This window comes from Staurois parvus, unplaced genomic scaffold (genome assembly GCF_062004578.1).
Source record: "Staurois parvus isolate SC_StPar_1 unplaced genomic scaffold, SC_StPar_1.0 ptg000517l, whole genome shotgun sequence".
Taxonomy (NCBI): Eukaryota; Metazoa; Chordata; class Amphibia; order Anura; family Ranidae; genus Staurois; species Staurois parvus.
Window position 1 is genome coordinate 639870 of NW_028318313.1, and position 22849 is coordinate 662718.

A 22849-nucleotide genomic window follows, 5' to 3' on the forward strand; every position below is an offset into this window, starting at 1 on the left:
GGTTGTGGGGGGGGGGGGGGAGAAGGACTTAAAGCGGAACCTCCTCTTTTGGGTGAAGCTCCATTTTAGGGCTCATGTACACTGCAGCTGATAAACTCACGTTTAGGAGCTGTTCAGCATTTTTTTCATCAGCCCCTGAACTCACCCTAATGTTTTCCTATGTGTCCATGTACACATCTTTGTTTACATTTGTTTACAGGCATTTGAGTTTACAGTTTTTTTTTAAAGCAGAAAACTTGCGTTCAGCAGTCAATTTTATCAGTGTTTCAAGCGCAAAACATGGCTAAACGTGGAAAATCTAATTTATAAGCGTTTGCGTCTGAACATTCTTTTTAACTCTTCTAGTTCCCGATGCTGTCCAGAGCCTTTTTTCATCATGAAAAATGCATGCAAAGCGTTTTCAAGGTACTCAGATAGACACAACTCACACCTAAGCTAATTTCAACACATACTGCTGTCTCTGCTTCTACTCTCTGTATTCCTCTGAAACAGTCTGAAATAGTTAATAATTTGCCACTTTTCAATGCATTCTGGGCATTTGGGAAGTTCTCCTGTGCTTATCTTTAAAAAACGCTTCTAAACGCAAACACACATAAACGCACATAAACACGTTATGCAAACACGGCTAAACAGATGTTTTTTACCTATGTTTTCCAGCAGTCAGTTTCCATCGTTCATAAGTGTGCCATGTACATGGGGCCTTAAAGTGGTTCTAAAGGCAGAAGGTTTTTTTACTTGTAATGTATTCTCTGCATTAAGGTAAAAAACCTTCCATGTCTGTGCCCCCCCTCCATAAACACTTACCTGACACCACTCTCAATCTAGCATTGTCCCAACCAGCAGCCCTGCTCTGCTCTCTTCCTGCATTCACAAGCTTTACTGAGAGCATCTGGAGCCATTGGATCCTGCTGCTATCAGTCAAATCCTGTGAGGAGGGGGTGGGGCCAAGCCATGCATTCAGCCTCGGAAGTACATCCATGCAAGTGCCCCCATAGCAAGCAGCTTGCTTTTGGGGCACTCAAGAGGAGAAGTGGACAGCTGTCTGGGGAACCCCAGAAGAAGATGTTTAACGCCATTGTTTATTATTTAAATTTAAAAAATAATGTAACTATACAGTCACTTTAATCTGTCTATATCTCTGGATCTACTGATTGTTTGACTTGATGTTTTCACTGAAGATGAGCTCTGATTATTCATTTTTTAAGCATATGTTCAGTTTACTTTTCCCAGACTTATGACTGGTTTACTTTCATAAATAATTAGACCTGCCTTAATTAGGGTAGAGGGACGTTACTGTGAAGAAGGGATCGCTTTGAGCAGTCTACTTGGCCATATGGAGGTAAACTTCCACATACATTGATAAATCATTTTTTTATTCAACTGTTGTGTTCTGCTATGATTTTAATATGCAGATACACACACAATCATCTGAAATTGTAAACGTCACTATGACATGGTTTGTGCATGAATACCTATTTAACTCCATACAAGAGAGGAAAGTGTTTCTCTTTGAATAAGCAAAATGTCCTTGGAGAGTTTTTAAAATCACTACAAGACCTTCAACAAGTAGGTGGAATCTAATTTAGATACCTTGCTTGGGAGTAATCACTCTCCAACACTATAATACACCAGTATCTTTTTTATATGTCTTTGGCAAATGTATTGAATAAAAGATAAAGCGGCCTTTAGTATAGAAACTGTATGTACAACAATGCAGTTTAGTACAGTCTCAGTATTAACCAGATTACCAAAAGACGGCTTCAATTAGCAGGAGAAGCGTTCCTTTATGGAATATATTCAGGATAATTCTGTAGCTTGCACCGGCTCCACTTCTCTGTACCGACTCTGATCTATCCCTTCTCCACAGGAACCTCCCCCTACGCTAAGTACTCTCCCCCACAAGCAGGTTCCTGTCCCTGACGGAACACTCAATAAAAGGTTCCCTCACCCAAGATAACCACCAATGTCTCCCAAGAGATCAGTGTCCACTCAGACTACTTTTCTCTCTCAAGGCACTGTATGGAATTACTAAGAGAGCAATTCCCTTCCCAGACTCCCCTTCCCATGTAATAATGGCATGAAGCAACATACAGGTGGGAAGGCTAACTGCACCTGCCTACACACAGTTTGGCGGGTGTGTCCAGGAGAAGACTGCATCAGACTTCTGCCAGTCATTTAGGAGTTTTCAGGTGGGTAACAGGTGATAATATGGCACCATGACTGGGACAGACTAAAACATTTAATGTGTAAATGACTTAATGTAGCATAACGTGTAATAAACTGCCTAAATCTCAGTCAATTGACTTTGCACAGCCCAAGTTCTCAACACCCCAAACATGTCCTAGAAGTTTCAGAGATTTTGGCCTGCCACAAAGAAAATGGGGGACATTAAGCTTGTTTTTGGGGAGCTTAATGTGGCTCAATGTACAAAAAAGAGCTTAGATGTTTACCAATTTCCCCCAAACGTCACACAATAGAAGACTCTATCTATGGCAACATATTCTGAAAATTTCAGATCATTTGGTAAATCACACCAAAAGTTATTCACATTAAGCTATATTTTTCAGTGCAAAAACATTTAATGTGAAGAGCTTAATGTAAAAAGAGCTTAACGTACCATAATGTGCCTAAATCTCAATCAATTGACTTGAAACTGTGCACAGCCCAAGTTCTCAACACCCCAAACATGTCCTAGAAGTTTCAGAGATTTTGGCCTGGAGGTAGACTGTACTAAGATTGAGCACCTAGCAATTCTCATGAATATATACAGTGGATATAAAAAGTTGACATACCACTGTTAAAAAAGTTAGGTTTCTGTGATGTAAGAAAATGAGACAAAGAAAAATAATTTCAGAAAAATTTCCACCTTTAATGTGACCTATAAACTGTACAACTCAGTTGAAAAACATACTGAAATCTTTTCGGTGGAGGGAAGTAAAAATTAAAAACTAAAATAATATGGTTGCATAAGTGTGCACACCTCCAGCACTCAGACTTTTTGGATATGAGTCTATCAGCATGACACATCTTGACTTTGCAATATTTGCCCACTCTTCTTTGCAAAAACTCATCAAATCTGTCAGATTGCGAGGGCATCTCCTGTGCACAGCCCTCTTCAGATCACCTCACAGATTTTCGATCAGATTCAGGTCTGGGCTCTGGCTGGGCCATTCCACAACTTTCATCTTCTTCTGGTGCAGCCATTCCTTTGTTGATATGGATGTATGCTTTGGGTCGTTGTCATGCTGAAAGATGAAGTTCCTCTTCATGTGCAGCTTTCTAGCAGAAGCCTGAAGGTTTTGTATCAATATTGACTGGTATTTGGAACTTGGAAGTATGCACTTCCTAAGCATGCACCACAAGTCAAGAAACCCCCAGTGATAGGCCGGTGAGCCACAAACACACGCTCATAATATTCCCCCATTGGCTGTCCTACGCTATGGCCTCTACACAAGGTGGTAGGGACTACACAAGATTAAGGTCACTCACTTGCTTTGTGGGAGATCAAAACTCATGAAACTTCTAGGACATGTTTGGGAAGTTGAGAACTTGGGCTGTGCAACGTTTCAAGTCCATTGACTGAGATTTAGGCACATTATGGTACGTTAAGCTCTTTTTACATTAAGCTGTTTACATTAAATGTTTTAGCATTGTAAAATATAGCTTAATGTGGTTGTAAAGGTAGAAGGTTTTTTATCTTAATGTATTCTATGCATTAAGATAAAAAGCCTTCTCTATGCAGCAGCCCCCCTGAGCCCCCCTAACACTTACCTTAGCTCCCTCTCTCTCCAGCAATCACCATGACTTTCTCAGCCTCCCGAGATTCTCCTTCCTGAGTGGCTGAGACAAAGCAGTGGTGCCATGGGCTCCCATTGCTGTCAATCAAAGTCAGCTAGCCAATCAGAGGAGAGAGGGGGTGGGGCTTAGTCAGGGCTCTGTGTCTGAATGGACATACGGAGCTGTGACACAGCTCTGGTGCTCCCATAGCAAGCTGCTTGCTGTGGGGGCACTGAAAAGAGGGAGGGGCCAGGAGCACAGAAGAGGGACTCAAGAAGAGGAGGATCTGGGCTGCTCTGTGCAAATCCAAATGCACAGAGCAGCCTGTCTGTTATTTTAATGCAAAAAACCCCCTGAGCCTTTAGTATCACTTTAACGTGAATAACTTTTGGTGTGATTTACTAAATGATCTGAAATTTTCAGAATATGTTGCCATAGATAGAGAGTTCTATTGAGTGACGTTTGGGGGAAATTGGTTAACATCTAAGCTCTTTTTTGTACGTTAAGCCACATTAAGCTCCCCAAAAAACAAGCTTAATGTCCCCCATTTTCTTTGTGGCAGGACAAAATCTATGAAACTTCTAGGAAATGTTTGGGATGTTGAGAACTTGGGCAAGTCAATTGATTGAGATTTAGGCAGTTTATTACACTTTATGCTACATTAAGTCATTTTCACATTAAATGTTTTCATCTGTCCAACCATGACCCTAGGATGTTTATGTGAGATCCAAAACCTCTTGTGAAGGAAGGGACAGATGCTACTAAGACACTATGACAAGATTATGACAGCAAAAATGGACATTTCAGCCTGCTCTGCTCCACTACAAAACATGGACTATTGTTGAGAAAGTAAAGTACACATCATCATCATTATTTTGCAGCATTGCTGTGGGTCTCAGGTTGCTCACTATAAAAAGCCCCATGTAAGTGAATGAAGTTCATGGTGTACTAACCAAAAAGAGGGAGCGAGATCCTAGGTGTCACCTGCATATAGAAGCTACAATACATAATAGATGGGAGCCATACCCCTGCAAAATGAAGCCTTATCCAAAGTAGTGAGGCATCCTACACCTCTGTACAACAATCTAACTCTAAAGCAGGGGTGCTCAACCTTTTGAAGATGATTTGGTAACTGGTCGCAGACCACAATGATATGAAATGGCTCAGAATTAAAAATTTTTAATAGCATAATTAACATTTTCCTCCTGCAGCCACTCAATGGAGGAGGGAGGGAGAGGAGAATGTAGAAAGAGGAGAATGTAGAGGATCAGTTCCTGTACATGCCACCCCCACCATCCCTCCTGTCCAAATATACAACAGAATGTGACATGGAGGCCACACAGGGCCCCTGGATTATGTGGCGAGGTTGCCATTGCAACCCCTGACACTACACCAGTGTTTGGGGAGGGGTGGATGGTAAAAATACATCTCAACTATGGGGTTTTACTGCCCCCAAATTGCAAATGTAAATGAGCCCTTACTGTCCTGAGCCCCCTATAAGGCTGCTTTCCCAGTGATGCACTGTGATTTACCCGCACCATGGGCTTTCCTGCAGGTTAGCTGTACTTTGCCATATACTTCTATTATACAGTATCTTGCACGTGGTGCATTTTCTAAAAGGGCACCACAACTCCTGCATTTAGGAACCACAGGATATAACAGAAGTCTAGAGGAAGCAGCAGCTTATGCAGTTCCTGCTCCCTCCGCGGCCACATGCTTCCTCTGCTGCTGGCACAGGCTCCATCACTGATGCTCAATGTTCTAGATTTGCCAACCTGACATCCCAAAGCATGAGGTCATGTGCCACATGTGGCCCATGGGCCACGTGTTGATCACCCCTGCTCAGGGGGGGAACTGACCATTTGGAAACTTGGGCACTGCCCGAGGGCCCGGGGTCAGTAGGGGGCCCCATGAGATGCCCCTGGTACCTTTTTCATAGGCTTTTTTGAGTTTGGGCAAGGACACAGGGGCCCCGTGATCCCCTATTGCCCGGGGGCCCCATTTGTTGTCAGTCCGCCCCTGCCCTGCTCTAAAGTAAAGGCAGAATTGAAAGATGCTCTGTGAATGTTAACATTCATGACACAGGGAACTGAAGAATATTGGCAACACCAAAAATTGATTCTACCATTCCTGAGTTACAGTGCCATGTACAGGGATCAGAAATGGTATTGTGAGTAAATCGCGATTTACTGGTCAGATATTTATAGCTGCACTGTATAACGTGTGTGCTAAAACATTACTCATACATGTGTCTCTTTTATGTCTGGAATCTATATATCAGAGGGCTTTTGTGTTCTTTATTGACAGGCAGGGGATCTGCTGTACTCCACTAAACAATAGCACATTCCCCCAGCTAGATATAAATGAAGATTGATGGAACAATCAGCCTGTGGAACAAAGAATGACTCTGCAGAGATAATTTTTTAAACAGGAAGATTTGGAAAAGATCTGTTTGTTCCATTCTGAATGATGATCAGAGACAATATAATGAAGAATTTCTGTATGAGACTGGGATCCAAAAAGCTTGAAAGGATATGATGGGTAAGACATGGTTAACCAAACCCAAAATCTAGCATCCCAACTTTGCCTGTAGCATTTCCTTTTGGTTTGGAACTACTTTGCGTACATGACATAATAGTCCCTAGAACAATAATAACCTCAGTGAAGCCTCTAGCCATGCACAATGCATCCCACAACAGTCTCAGTAACGAGGCAGTACATGTGGGCTATTCTAATATATATGTTCTCATTACTAAACCTGAAGTGTGGGCTAAGACTTTATTGGGGCATTAGCTAGGTACCAGTGAGGACCTTCTAATGATGTATGCCCCAATGGTGGTTACGGCTTCTTACTTGAAGAATATTGCTTACATGCAGTCACTCATGGTGATGTCACCTCTGAAGTTCTGGCAGCGAAACTGACAGTTGAGGCCAGGGGCGGACTGACCATTTGATCACTCAGGCACTGCCCAAAGGCCCACGGTCATTAGAGGGCCCCATGAAATGCCCCTGGTACCTTTTTTATAGGCTTTTTTGGGTATGCTTTGAGTGTGGGCAAGGACACAGGGGCCCCCTGATCCCCTATTGCCCGGGGGCCCCATGAGTTGTCAGTCCGCCCCTGGTTGAAGCTGAAGCACAACCATGAGAGTGGGTCACTCGCTGTGCAGACCCTTCATTCAGAAAATGTTTTGTATTCCTCTAAAGAACAAGGGACAAGGCAACGTTTTGAGGTTCCTAGTAAGGATGAGCTAAACATACCTAGATTTGATTAGATGGGGGGTTCACAGAACATGACAAAAGTTCTGGTGTTGAATCCTAAACCCATTAAAGTCAATGGAAGCTGAATGTTAAAAAAACAGTAATGGCCACTTTTCAGGATAAGGGATTACCAAATAAATTGCATCGGGGGCTGAGCCATGCAGGGCCGCCAGCAGAGGGGTACCTTTGGTACTTTTGGTACTCTTGCAGTGGCCCGGAGGACAGCAGGAGGATCGATGTGGGGGAGGGAAGTTGCAGAGCGATGCTCCTGTACCTCTCCCTCCAGCAGCTGACGAGCCGGTGTACCGGTACACCGGGACCAGGGGACAGCCTGGAGCAGGGAGAGGAGAGGATCCGAAGGAGGTGAGCTGTGCTATGGTTTGTGGGATCTCCCTGTCTCCCTCCCTGCACTGACATCGCATGGGACTGTACCCCCCCCCCCTTCTCCTTCCTGCTGCACGGAGATCAGCAGCCCTTGGAGGAGGTGTGTGTGTGCAGTCCCATATGATGTGAGAAACAAAGAGGGAAAGGGGGGGGGGGATAAAGAGAGAGAGAGGGGGGAAGAGAGAAAGGGGGAGAAGAGAGAGGGAAGAGAGAGAGAAGAGGGTGAGGGGAGAGAGGGAAGAGAGAGAGAGAAGATAGAGGAGAGAGAGGGGGGGAAGAGAGAGGGAGGAGATAGAGGAGAGAGAGAGCGGGGAGAGAGAGAGGAGAGAGAGGGGGAAGAGAGAAAGAGAGAAGAGAGGGAAGAGAGAGATGGAAGATAGAGGAGAGAGAGAGAAGAGGGTGAGGGGAGAGAGGGAAGAGAGAGAGAGAAGATAGAGGGGAGAGAGGGAAGAGAGAGAGAGAAGATAGAGGGGAGAGAGGGGGGGGGAGATAGAGGAGAGAGAGAGAGATGGAAGGGAGAGAGAGAAGATAGAGGAGAGAGGGGGGGAAGAGAGAGGGAGGAGATAGAGGAGAGAGAGAGCGGGGAGAGAGAGAGGAGAGAGAGGGGGAAGAGAGAAAGAGAGAGGAGAGGGAAGAGAGAGATGGAAGATAGAGGAGAGAGAGAGGAGAGGGAAGAGAGAGAGAGAGAGAGGGAAGAGAGAGAGATGGTGAAGAGAGGGGGAATGAAGAGAGAAAGAAAGAGGGTGAAGAAAGAGGAAATGAAGAGAGGGAGGGAATAAAGAGAGAGAGAAAGAGGGTGAAGAGAGAGAGAGGGAATGAAGAGAGAAAGAAAGAGGGTGAAGAGAGAGAGAGGGAATGAAGAGAGAGAGAAAGAGGGGGGTAGGGAGGAGAGGGGGGGAAGAGGGGGCAGAGTGAGAGAGGGGGAAGAGAGAGAGGGGGCAGACACAGAGAGGAGAGAGAGAAAGAGAGGGAAGATAGAGAGAGGGAAGAGAGAGAGGGAAGAGAGAGAGAAGATAGAGAGACGATAGAGGAGAGAGAGGGGAGAGAGGGGGAAGATAGAGCGAGAGAGAAGATAGAGGAGAGGGAAGATAGAGAGAGATGGTGAAGAGATAAAGGGAATGAAGAGAGAGAGAAAGAGAGTGAAGAGAGAGGAAACGAAGAGAGAGAGAGAGAATGAAGAGAGAGAGAAAGAGGGTGAAGAGAGAGAGGGAATGGAGAGAGAGGGAGAGAGAATGAAGAGAGATGGGGGAAGAGAGAGGAAATGAAGAGAGAGAGAGAGAGGGAATGGAGAGAGAGGGGGAAGAGAGAGGGAGGAGATAGAGGAGAGAGAGAGGGGGGGGAGAGGGGGGAGAGAAGATAGAGGGGAGAGAGAGAAGAGAGAGGAGAGGGAAGAGAGAGAGAGAGAGAGAGAGAGAGAGAGAGAGAGAGAGAGAGAAGATAAAGGAGAGAGAGAAGATAGAGGAGAGAGAGGAGAGGGAATAGAGAGAGAGAGAGAGATGGTGAAGAGAGGGAGAATGAAGAGAGAGAGGGAATGAAGAGAGAGAGAAAGAGGGTGAAGATAGAGGAAATGAAGAGAGAGAGTGAATAAAGAGAGAGAGAAAGAGGGTGAAGAAAGAGGAAATGACGAGAGAGAGGGAATAAAGAGCGAGAGAAAGAGGGTGAAGAGAGAGGGAATAAAGAGAGAGAGAAAGAGGGTGAAGAGAGAGGAAATGAAGAGAGAGAGGGAATGAAGAGAGAGAGAAAGAGGGGGGAGAGAGAGGGAGGAGAGAGAGGGAAGAGGGGGCAGAGTGAGAGAGGGGGAAGAGAGAGAGGGGGCAGACACATAGAGGAGAGAGAGAAAGAGAGAGGGAAGATAGAGAGGGGGGAGAGAGGAGAGAGAGAGGGAAGAGAGAGAGAAGATAGAGGAGAGAGAGAGAAGATAGAGGAGAGAGAGAGGGAAGAGAGAGGGAAGATAGAGAGAGAGAGAAGATAGAGGAGAGGGAAGATAGAGAGGGAAGAGAGAGATGGTGAAGAGATAAAGGGAACGAAGAGAGAGAGAAATAGGGTGAAGAGAGAGGAAATGAAGAGAGAGAGGGAATGAAGAGAGAGAGAGGGGGGGTGAAGAGAGAGGGAATGAAGAGAGAGAGAAAGAGGGTGAAGAGAGAGGAAATGAAGAGAGAGTGAGGGAATGAAGAGAGGGGGGGGGGAAGAGAGAGGAAATGAAGAGAGAGGGAATGAAGAGAGAGGGGGGGGAGGAGAGAGAGAGGGAAGAGAGAAGAGAGAGGAGAGGGGGGGGGATAGAGGAGAGAGAAGAGAGAGGAGAGGGAAGAGAGAGAGAAGATAGGGGGGGGGGAGAGAAGATAGAGGAGAGAGAGGGGGGAGAGAGAGGAGAGGGAAGAGAGAGAGGGGGAAGAGAGAGATGGTGAAGAGAGGGGGAATGAAGAGAGAGAGGGAATGAAGAGAGAGAGAGAAAGAGGGGGGAGAGAGAGGGATGAGAGATATAAGAGAGGGGGCAGAGTGAGAGAGGGGGAAGAGCGAGAGAGGGGGAAGAGAGAGGGGGGGCAGACACAGAGAGGAGAGAGAGAACGAGAGAGGGAAGAGAGAGAGATAAGATAGAGGGAAGAGAGAGAGAGCAGAGAGAGAGAGGAGAGAGAGAGGGAAGAGAGAGAGAGAGAAGATAGAGGAGAGGGAAGATAGAGAGGGAAGAGATAGATGGTGAAAAGATAAAGGGAATGAAGAGAGAGAGAAAGAGGGTGAAGAGAGAGGAAATGAAGAGAGAGAGGGAATGAAGAGAGAGAGAGGGGATGAAGAAAGAGGAAATGAAGAGAGAGAGGGAATGGGGGGGAGAGAGAGGAGAGGGAATGAAGAGAGAGGGGGGAGAGGGAGGAGAGAGAGGAGAGGAGGGAAGAGAGAGAGAAAGGAGAGGGGAGGGAGAGAGAGGGAGAGAGAGGGGGGGATAGAGAAAAGATAGAGGAGAGAGAGAGGAGAGGGAAGAGAGAGGGGGGGGTGGTGAAGAGAGGGAGAATGAGAGTGAAGAGAGAGGGAATAAAGAGAGAGAGAACGAGGGCGAAGAAAGAGGAAATGAAGAGAGAGAGGGAATAAAGAGCGAGAGAAAGAGGGTGAAGAGAGAGGGAATAAAGAGAGAGAGAAAGAGGGGTGAGATAGGGAGGAGAGAGAGGGAAGAGGGGGCAGAGTGAGAGAGGGGGGAGAGCGAGAGAGGGGGAAGAGAGGGGGGGCAGACACAGGGAGGAGAGAGAGAAAGAGAGAGGGAAGATAGAGAGGGGGAAGAGAGAGAGAAGATAGGGAAGAGGGAGAGAGAGAGAAGATAGAGGAGAGAGAGAGGGAAGAGAGAGAGAGAAGATAGAGGAGAGAGAGGGGGAAGAGAGAGGGAAGAGAGAGAGAGAGAATATAGAGGAGAGGGAAGATAGAGAGGGAAGAGAGAGATGGTGAAGAGATAAAGGGAATGAAGAGAGAGAGAAAGAGGATGAAGAGAGAGGAAATGAAGAGAGAGAGGGAATGAAGAGAGAGAGAAAGAGGATGAAGAGAGAGGAAATGAAGAGAGAGAGGGAATGAAGAGAGAGAAAGAGGGTGAAGAGAGAGGAAATGAAGAGAGAGAGGGAATGAAGAGAGAGAGGGGGGTGAAGAGAGGGGGGGGGGGAAGAGAGAGGAAATGAAGAGAGAGGGAATGAAGAGAGAGGGAGGGGGGAAGAGAGAGGGAGGAGATAGGGAGGAGAGAGAGGGAAGAGGGGGCAGAGTGAGAGAGGGGGAAGAGCGAGAGAGGGGCAAGAGAGAGGGAAGGAAGAGAGAGAGGGGGCAGAGACAGAGAGGAGAGAGAGAAAGAGAGAGGGAAGAGAGAGAGAGGGAGAAAGAGAGAGGGAAGAGAGAATCATATATATACAGTCAGGTCCATAAATATTGGGACATGGACACAATTCTAACATTTCTGGCTCTGTACTCCACCACAATGGATTTGAAATGAAACAAACAAGATGTGCTTTAACTGCTGACTGCCAGCTTTAATTTGAGGGTTGTGTCGATGTCCCAATATTTATGGACCTGACTGTATATATATATATATATATATATATATATATATATACACATACATACACACTTATTGACTCTCTCGTTCTCTTAATGGGGGGGGTGCAAAATTTTTGTGTTGCCTAGGGCAGCACAAAGTCTAAATACATCACTGACTACAATCCATTACATTTTTTTTCCTGTGGATGTAGTTGACATCTGTGCATTCTGAGCCGGAGCAGTTTTTGTATTTTGTATTTTGCGTGTAATAGACTTCAATAGACCCTCATCCAAAATGCAAGTATTGTATTTTTAATGCATTTTTGTTTTTTTGCCAATAGGAAAGTATTGACTTTGATGTGACTTTGGATGGGTGTGACTTTGATGCGACTTTACACTCTCTGGCACTCAAGTAGCATGAAAGTAGCATCATAATTGCATTAAAGTCGCACTACATGAGCAGAATTGTCGTACTTTCCTATAGGCAACCCCCCCCCCCCCACAAAATGCATAAAAAAACCCGTCAAAAACCTGTGTTCAAAACCGCAAAACACGCCGAAAAAACAGTCAATTGCAACAGGCAGAGGTGTGAACTTAGCCTTAAGGAATATGTACCAAAACATAGCAAAAGCTTTACAAAAACTGTTTGCAGGGAGCAGCAATTTTATTGATGCTGTAAAGTGTTAGTTCACATTTACAAAAAGGTTGGTTTTGCTGTAGTAGGTTGTATACAGATGCACCATTTCACAGGCAGGTTAAAGTGGCTGTAAAGGCTGAAGGTTTTTTACCTTCATGCATTCTATGCATAAAGGTAAAAAACCTTCTGTGTGCAGTAATCCCCCTAATAGCCACTAGCTGCTGTCATTCACAGGCAATAAACCAATGAGGGGAGAGGGGGCAAAGCAGGGCCAAGCAGCTGCTCTGTATGTGAAAGGACACACAGAGCAGCGGCTTGGGAGTGAGCCTCCTTGGGTACCTCCATAGCAAGCTGCTTGCTCAGGGGGCACTCAGAAGGAGGGAAGGGTCAGGAGCGTCAGCAGGGCAACCAAGAAGAGGGAGATCTGGGCTGCTCTGTGCAAAACCACTGCACAGAGCAGGTAAGTATAGACATGTTTGTTTATTTATTTATTTTTTTTTATCAAAGCCTGCCTTTAATATCACTTTAAGGACATTCCCCAGGGAGGTTATTTAACTAGTTGCATACTTTGGGCATGCTACACACGCCCAAAAAAAACGTTATCATTGCACAGAGAGTGTGTGGAACAGGTCTAGTCTCTCTGTCCTCCTCCTTCTCAGTATACTGTAATTGTTGGCTATGATTAAGCACAGCCGGCAATATAATATACCCACTTCAAACCTTTTCTGACACTTTTTCTTTACATGTAACAATCAGTATTTTTGCTAGAACAATCTTGGAACCCCCACACATTATTTATTTTTTTAAAGCATAGGCCCTAGAGAATAAATTGGTGGGTGTTGTAATTTTTAATGTCACACGGCATTTGCGCAGCGATTTTTTTTAAAGTACATTTTCTTGGATTTTAATGCATAAAAACACAATAGATAACCCATTTTATGTTACGCCGAGTAAAGAGATACCAAACATGTCACGCTTTAAAATTGGGCACACCCGTACAATGGCACAAAAGGATGAAAATGTTACTTTCCATAGGCAACACTTTAAAAGCCTTTAGAGGTTACCACTTTAGATTTACAGAAGAGGTCTGCTGCTAGAATTACTGCCCATGACCTGGCGTTTGCAGTGATACCTCATATTTTGGGACGTTCACACACTGATTGTGTGTGTCACGATATGAGTTCTCTGCCAGCCCAGTTATTAATCCCCAGGTATTAATTCCTTTATTAATCCCTCCTGGCCATAGGAAGAGCCTCCTCCAATTAGTATTCACTCCTGTGTGCCAATGGCCCCTAGCTGTAATTAACTCGCCCCTCCACAAAAGGTCTCAAATTCAATTAGTGTATACGTCCCTAATTAGTGCCTTACTTTTGTATTAATGTATTTCCCCCACTAATTATCCTGTCCAACCAGTCTTTTCTGTTTACAGCCACAAATTAAATTACTGTAGTTCCATTCCTGTCCATTCTCTTCATTGTCACCTGCTAATGACCCCCCTCCGCCTCTCGTCCTGCTCAGAGGGTTTAAGAGGCCAGTGCTGGTCTCTCTTGTAGAGCCATTCTGCTGGGCAACCACTGAGGGGTCCAGCTGGACTCTAGTGGCCCCCCGGCTCTGCCTGAGCTCCATTGGAGGAAGGGGACCCCAGAAGCTACATCAGCCCTGCCTGAAACGCATCAGTTTGCATGAATGCATGCTTCCCTTGTGCTATCTGACTGCTTATGAACAGCGTCTTGGATTACAAATTGCTGTAGAGACTTTAACTTTGCCCACCGGGGCTGGATTACAGGTATTTGGACTCTTTCTCCCTGCACTACTCCCCATTGAGTGACTGTTGTCTGTTTTAATAAAGCTTTAAGTGTTTGCCATCTGCCTTGTGTGTTCTGTCCCGCTTACCCTCCGTCTCAGTGTGTATGTGAGATTGACGTGTGCATTTACCTTTGTGCGTAAGCACGAGGGAATGGGGGCACTTTAATTTTTTTTTAATTTTTATCTATTTTTACACTGTCACTTAAATTTTTTTTTAGCATTTTTATTGCTGTCACAAGGACTGTAACCATCCCTTGTGACAGCAATAGGCATGTGACAGTTACTCTTTATGGAGAGACCTGGGATCAATAATCCCTCCTCTGCCCTTAAAAGCATTTGATCACACAGAGATAGGTGTGAACAAATGCTTTTATTTTTTTAAAATGGAGCCATATACATCCAGGTAAATCAGAAGTGATGTAAGGTCATTGCTTCCAGTTCCTTATATGAGGGCCGAAATGAGCTAATCAGCCTGCGAAAACTCCAGCTGGTTGATTGGGTATCTCGATGGGACAGGACAGCTCGGGAGGGTGTCAGGAGGGAGGGGGAGTCCCCTCCTGCTGCTTCTAATAGCTATCCAGCAGAGAGTTAGCCGCTCAAATTGCTTTTACAAAAGAGCTTACCATTGGCTCTAAAAAACGATACCAAGATGATGCCTTCAGCTGCGGGTGTTATCCCTGTATAACCACCTCAAGTCCAGCAATGTACAGTTATGTCGCTAGTTGTCAAGTGAGAAGTTCTAGCTGTTAAAAAACAGTCTGACAGTGTTAGATTGTTTACAAACACTGCTCCAGACCACATAATATAAAGATACAAAGTTATATATTGTTACATTTGTATTTTTCTGTTCATTCCTCTGCAGATCAAATGGATGATCTGAAGATGATGCCAGTTAAAGCAACCTCACAAGCAAAGAAAAATAAAAAAGTTTTAAATTAACACTTAGTTTACTCTAATCAGCCCTAATTAACTCCTTATTCGCTTTCTTTATTCAACTATTATTTTCCAGCTGATTTTCTTTTTCGTTTCTATTTTATTAACTAACTAGAAAATCTACAATTTCTGGGGAAATTGTGTGAAGTGTTCTTGCCTCCACCAGTAGTCTACAACTGGAGTGGGCGGAGTAACTGGGTGGAGTGGCTTGTCACTCTGCTGCCTGCTCACACACCTGGGTTCCTATGGCAACTCACTCTACAGCAAGGGCAGAGAAGAGCGGTTAAAAACAAACTGCTCCAACTTGCTCACTTCACTGGCGGTTGCCATTTTCAAACGGTTGTAGTTTAAAAATTATAAATCCTACACCACAGAGCTTTATATTGTGAGAATTACAAGACCCAGACCTACATGTTGATGCATAGTATATCTCTGAATTAAAAAAAATGAAGGCACAGTTGCAGTTTAGAAATTGCCCTTCAAATTTGAGGTGGCTAGAGTGGAGTTTCAATGAATTTCAATGGGCGGCGTGAGTTGCAAACAAATGGTCATATTGTGAAAACTATCAGGACTATGGCTTAGCCATGGACTTTTTTAGTGGCAGCAGGGATAGCTTAACGTTTTGATATAAGATTTGTGTAGGTGGGCTTGAAAATGAGGGAGTGATGGCAGTTTAGAAATCATGTCCTGATTTTTCAGCTCACACTCTAGCTTTTGTCAGCTCCCACTCTAGTTATGAACATTCCGCCATTCATTCCTATGGGACCAATTTCATCACAAACACGCCTATATTTCGTGAACCATTCAGTGAAACGTTCCACAAAGTAATAGCACACCAATCAGGAACAATCCACACGTTTCGGTATATTACTGTCTATGTAGTGTAAAAACTGTGGGAGGAGTTAGGGTGGTAAATTTGGCTATAATAATAAGAATATATATGTGAGATAACAGTAAGTGGTCTTGCCATGCAAGAACACTTAATAATACGTAAACTTTTTTTTGGTTTTGTTTGTTAATATTTTTTACACATGTAGGCTCCATGCTTAAAAAACGCTGTTTCTACAGGAGTTTAGCCTTTTTGCCTGTAGAAGCAGCTAATGTTATTCTACAGTATGTGTCCATGCACAATAGGACAATTAGAAGCATATTTTAAGCTCAGCGTTTAGGGGCAGAAAAAGCAACCCTTTTGATTTGCATTTTTGATTGGAGCTTTCTGGCAGAAAAACGCTAAACACTCCTAAACACGTCTAACGTGTACAAAAATGCTCTATATGAGCATTTTTTTCTGCCAGGGGAACTGGCATTTTTAAGCCCAGTTTGCATGGAGCCTTAACATATATTTAGAAATTTCCCATTTAAAAAAAGCACAAAATTTAAAAAAAAATGTATTTCACTTGTAAATAACTTGCATTGTACCAGAATAATAATTTACTGCCATTTTACCCACTTACAACATTGTACATAAATTAAATTTATGACCTTTTTTCCCCGCAAATAGAGCTTTCGTTTGGTGGTATTTGATTACCTGTGCGTTTTTAATGTTTTGCGCTATAAACAAAAAAAGACCGAAAATTTTGAAAAAAAAAACCCACAATATTTTATACTTTTTGCTATTAACCGTTTCAATACCGTGCAATTTTACACCTTCCTGCCCAGGCCATTTTTCAGGTTTCAGCGCTCTCACACTTTGAATGACAATTGCGCGGTCATACAACATTGTACCCAAACTAAAATTTTATCATTTTCTTCACACAACTAGAGCTTTCTTTTGGTGGTATTTAATCACTGCTGGGGTTTTTATTTTTTGCTAAATTAACAAAAAAAGACCAAAAATTTTGAAAAAAAAACACATTTTTCTTTGTTTCTGTTATAAAAGTTTACAAATAAATAATTGTTCTTCATAAATTTAGGCAGAGATGTATTCTGCTACATGTCTTTGGTGAAAATAACCCAAATTAGGATGTATTATTTAGTTTGTAGGAAAGTTATAGAGTTCACAAACTATGGTATAGATCTGAATATTGATCAATCCTGAAGTACTGACAGCCGATCTAATTTCTTGAGGTCCAAGAATGTCAGAATAGTACAGATATCCCCAAATGACCCCACTTTGCAGAGTAGACAGTCCGTCGTACTTCATAAGAGGCATGGCGAGTTTTTTGAAGTTGTATTTTTTTGTCATAATTTTTCGGAAAATTAAAAAATTAAAAAAATTATTTTCACTATTTTTTTTTTACATACTGTCACCAGTGCAGTACAGCGTCATCATATAACTGGCATGGCAGTGAACAGCGACACTGACTGGTGACAGTATGAAAAAAAATATATATATTTTTTTTTTAATTTTTTTTAATTTTTTTATTATATTTTACATTTTTATTACATTTTGTTTTATTTTTTTAAGATTTTTTTTTCATATTTTACTATGACCAAAGTAGTACAATGTTACCATAGTAACATTGTACTACTTTGGGGAAGTGATCAGTATTTTTTTTTTTTTTTACACAATTTGCTTATAGCAAAGAATTACTTTGCTATAAGCAAGCATTTACCTGAATGAAATCGATTCATTCAGCTTTTTTTTTTTTTTTTTGTGATTAGCTGTGACCATTCACAGCTAGGCACTAGTATACAATGGATGGCATCATGAATGAAGCCATCCATTGTATACAACTGTCATGTGACCTGCTGTGATTGGTCACAGCAGGTCACATGGTACCAGCAACGGGAGCCGGTACTCGGATCTGTCATCGGCCGTGTCCGAGGTGCACGGCTGGTGACAGATCGCACTGCTGCGCCGCTCTGCATTAGCGCAAACGGCACATGTGCGGGATGGCGTGCACCCGGAGTGAAGAGACACATCTGAAGCCGCCAAGCGGCCATTGGCCGGGCGGCTAATGGTTAAACATGTCCAATAAAAAATTTAATAAATCAAATTTCGTCATAAATTTAGTCCAAAATATATCCTGCTATATGGCTCTGCTAAAAAAAAATACGTGTAAATTAATTGGTTTACGTTAAAGCTATAGCGGTATATATACTGAATTTTTTTTTTACTTGTAATGGCGGTGATCAGCGACTTATTGCGGGACTGTGGGACTACAACGGGCATTCTGACACTGGGGTAACTGACTAACTGCCACTGACATCCCCAGTGACACTAATACAGTGATCAGTGCTAAAAAGCACTGACACTGTACTAATGACACTGGGCAGGAATGGGTTATATATACGTGATTTTGTATTTACGGGTAGGGGGCATGCAGACTTTAAAGAGCACCTGTAGTGCACCTTGGAAAAATCTGCAGGCACAGCACTGAGGGACACATTATTAGAGTAGGTAGAGACATTCCTATTCATTCACAAACACAATTTATTGCAGTTTACTATGTTTCAATGATGAATTTTGTGACTGTAATTAGTTTCTTTAGAAGCCTTTTTTCACATTTTTCCCTGGCAGAAACATTTTCTCTAGAGGAAGGACAGTTCATTTCCATCTATTATATGATTGCTAATTTATACGGCACCTATTTGCTGGACCTTAAATCTTCCAACATTGTTGAAGATTTTATTGAGTTAATTGCAAAATTTAACTATGCAAACATGTCAGAAACATCCAGTTGTTCGTTGCTGTTTGTCATATTCAGTTATTGACATTTTAAGTTGCATTCTGTGATTTGGAAGCCTACCTTAAGCACAACATCAGCAATCCTATTGTACCGATAACGTATAAAAACCCCTAGGCCAATAGGCAGAAGAGTGCTACAAAGGGTCAGGCTCATGGCTCCAAATGGAAGAAATTGGACCAGTGTTGTGTTAATCCAGGGCCTGCTGTAGATCCACAGGCACAGTGGCATTAATATCAAAGCTAGAATTGTAGAGGACGTTGTCATGATGATGCTGTAGAAGAGACAAAATCAACACTGCATTAGAAGATAATAATATGTTACACAGAGAATATATCACTGGTTACTGGGCACTATTGTTAATTTATAAATATGTATTAATATTAATATTAATATAGCATATATAGTAGTTTGGACTATCTATGTTAATATAGCTGGGTTTATACAGGAACAGTTGTACCTGTGCCAAACATTTCTACAAGTAGAAGGAAACATTTGATGGACATCAATGATGGGAATCCAGGAACTTGTGCAGTGAATTATATGCAGTAGAGTTTTCCCTCCAGCTAAACTCTATGACTGACAAAATATGTCTATTTACAGACTCACTTATCATTTTTCTTATGGCATGAGACGTCAGAATGCAGCCAAGTGTAGCACATCAATTCAAAAGGTCCAGAAATTTCTTCCAGCTCAGATATAACATACAAGATAAAGTGAACTATAGACTTTGGATTGGCAGGCAACCTTAGGATTCCCTTTGAGTTGTTTGTGTATGATGTAAGATAGGTCCTAAGAAGAGCAAAACTATATCCATGAAGGAGTAATGTAAACTGAATGACTGTCGATGTAAAGGGATACATCATTGGGATATCATAATTTGCAATAACTTAAAGTAAAACTATAGGCCAGATCAGCCATTAAGTTTAAAAACACAGAGTGGCTTAAAAAAATGTGTGATAAATGAGATATTTGAGTATGCAGAGACATGTTAATGTGTAATGTTTACCGAGATTTCCTGAAAACTGATACTCAAATGCAGTTTGCAGAGATTGGTTATGTTCTTTGTGCTTTCACAGATTACAGTAAAACTGCGTGAGATAAATATGCCTAACAGAGAGGTTCTCTTTGTTGAAAGATAGACCCAAACTGCTAGGAATTTTTTTGTTGAGTGCACTACCTGTGTTAAGTGGGAACTTTATAAAGTGACTGCCATTTTTTCGTTCACTGATATGTTAATCTGAAATTTGACCTGTGCTGGTAGACACAGATTGAAGTATAACTGGCCTCACTATTTACTGTCCATGTTTTTCCATAATACAACTTTGGTGAAAACTGGTTTTATCAATCAATAACTGGAACTAGATTCATGGCAGACTATGTAAAATCTATAGAGTCTAACAACTCAGGAGCCCAAAAAACAGGACAGGAGCAGGATAGGCGTCTCTGTAGAGAAGGGTTTTCAGGAATTGTCTAAAAGTGGACAGAGTAGGAGATAGTTGGATAGACTGATGTAGGGAGTTCCAAAGGATAGGAGAGACTTGGGAGAAGTTCTGGAGGCAAGCATGGGAGGTGACAAGGGAGCTAGAGAGTAGGAGGTCTTGGAGGAACAAATGATTTGGTTGGTATTTAGAGAATAGGTTAGTGATGTAGCCGGGGGCAGAGTTGTGAATGGCTTTGCAAGTTGTTAGTATTTTTAATTTAATCTGCTGGGTGAGCGGAAGCCAGTGGAGGGATTGGCAAAGAGGGGTATCAGACACTGAACGGTGGGTAAAGTAGATAAGTCTGGCAGCAGCATTCATGACGGATTGAAGGTTGGCCAATGTGGAGGGAGATGCAGTAGCCGAGGAGAGAGATGACCAGGCAGCAAATTAGATACTTCATAGTATCATTAGTTAGGAAGGGGTGTATTTTGAAGATGTTGCGTAGTTTGTGGCAAACTTTGGACAGCAATTGAATATGGGGCTGAAAGGTGAGTTCACAATCCAGGATAACACCTAGTACCTTAGCATGCAGGGATGGGTTGATAGCTGTAACATCGATCTTGACACAGAGGTAAGAGGCACATGGGGAGGAAATACTATGAGCTTGGTTTTGGATAGTTTGGGTTTAAGGAAGTGGTGTGACATCCAGACTGATTTGTCTGTGAGTAAATTAGCGATGCGTGTGGAGACTGACCTAAATATATTATTACGGACTGCACCACAGGCAAAAAAGTGCTTCAAACTGAAAAATACTAGTGTAATCGCTCGGAAGCTGCTATTCTAAATGGTGTAACCTTCACCAATCAAGACTAATAAATATATAACAGCACTCTAAAGCCACAAAACCACAATATATGTCACTCATATAAAACCACAACCTCTATTCTGCATACAATACTCTCTAAAAATACAGTATCTTTATAGTGCTCATAAAATCATTATGCAAATTATATATAACACCCCCATGTATTGATGAAAGTGCAATATGCTCAGAAAAGAGCAATGAATAATCAACATTCGCTAGTATTCACCTAAAGTGCAGGGGATCATCAAATATCCCCACTTATATCCTTATAAAGTGCATAAAAGCAATGTGCAAAATATATGCAGCATCTTCATATGAAAATAAATGTGCCATATGCTGGAATAGAGAAATAAATTTACAATAATGCAAAAATAAAGTGCAAACAATCACTATGCAAATGAACATATGCAAACTTATTTGAATGAAAATATCATATAACTTATATATAACTCCTTATTAATTATGGAGTCCATAAAATATAAAAACATAGAAAGCAGTCCACCAGTGCAAAGTAAACTTTTGAATCTTCTTGTAACCAGTGCTCTTCCACCACCAAATGAATTGCATAAACTCACCAGAGCGATATGCCGGTCAAATCATAAACCAGCAAAAATGCATGTTGCTCTGGGAGTAACTCTCTCCAGTCTCGTGGTCTTATTGCCTCAGGATTTTTAGAACAGCACACTTGTATCCCTCACTTACTGAAAAGGAAGAGAAGAGGGGAGCTTCCATAGCGTAAAACCCTCAGGTTAATTTATTGTATAAATCTTCATAAAAACACTCACATTGTAAAATGCCGTCACTGACACAAGTGTAAAGGCATAAGCAAGTAACAGTTGTCTCTGGCCATGATCCCCAACCACGAGAACAACTGCTGTGTGTGGTGATATCAAATGAGGAGATGAGTAGCGCGGGGCTTTGGAGGTGGCAGCACCACTCACGGTGATTGTTCTCGCAGATGGGGATCACTGTCAGAGACAACCCGCTACATGCTTATGTCTTTTTCTTTTGAGCAAGTAAGAGATACGAGTGTGCTGTTCTGAGAAGCCTCAGGCAATAAGACCATGAGAATGCAGAGCATTACTCCCAGAGCAACATTTGCTTTTGCTGGTTTATGATTAGTAGATCATGTGTGAGTTTTAAGGAAGCAGTCTCCAGACTGAAGGGGATCCAGGTTATTCTCAATGAGGTGGTCGCTCCTTTGGTTGTAGACCAGACGTTCAAGGAGTTTGGAGTAAAAGGGGAGCAAGGAGATGTTAAGATTGGTAGGGTCCAATGAAGGCTTTTTAATTATGGGGGCGACTAGTGTGTGTTTTAGAGAGTTGGAGAAAATGCAAGAAGAGAGGTAGAGATTGAAGATGTAAGTTAAAGAACATAGGATAGAGCCAAAGGAAATTTACTTGAATTCTAAAATGTCGACGAAAGAACCAAAAATGCAGCACATGGAACTTTTCTTCAATAATTTTGGAAGTTGAAGCCGAGATTGCACCTGATTAGACATTGTCGAGTAACTTATATAGCAAAACCCACGGCGGGTAATACAATTTTGAGAGCAGATAGTTTTCATCCTACATCTCTCCTTAATCCCATCCCATACTCTCAGTACTTGAGATTTAGAAGGCATTGCCAAAGTGAAGCTAATTTTAGGATAGCTGCTGCTGATTAAGACAAAGACCGCTGGAGAGAGGATATTCCAGGACCTGCGTACGGCATTTAATAGAGCCCTAAATAAATCACATACTGATTTACTATTTGGGTCTTCTTCTAAAAACATTAAAAATAATCCCACTGTGAGAATCATAACAACCTGTAATAATCAATATTTTCTGGTTAAGAAATATATAAATCGCTACTGGCACTTACTAACATCAAATCCAAAAATCGCCAAGCATATTTCACAGATTACATATAAAAGAGCTCTCACTGAGAGATAAGCTTGTTAAAAGTAATTTTGTTTCAAGTGAATCTATGAGTAGCCATCCAAGAGAGGGTACATTTCCTTGAGGGCATGCAATTATTGTCAATTTATCTGCTTGGAAAGACATCATATGCTACCATATGGAAAGACATTCTACCCAAAACATGATGTGGATTGTCCCACAAAAGGGGTCATGTACATCTTGTCTTGCCCATG

The 22849-nt window shown here is 42.4% G+C and overlaps 1 protein-coding gene across 1 annotated transcript in view; it reads right to left on the reverse strand.

Moving 5' to 3' along the window:
• The window catches only part of SLC10A4 (solute carrier family 10 member 4), a 51049-nt gene that overhangs the window by 7463 nt on the left and 20737 nt on the right, over window positions 1-22849 (reverse strand). The window contains exon 2 of the mRNA XM_089690115.1: window positions 18490-18700. Within this exon, the coding sequence (XP_089546241.1) occupies window positions 18490-18700 (211 nt within the window). The remainder of the gene's footprint in view (window positions 1-18489; window positions 18701-22849) is intronic.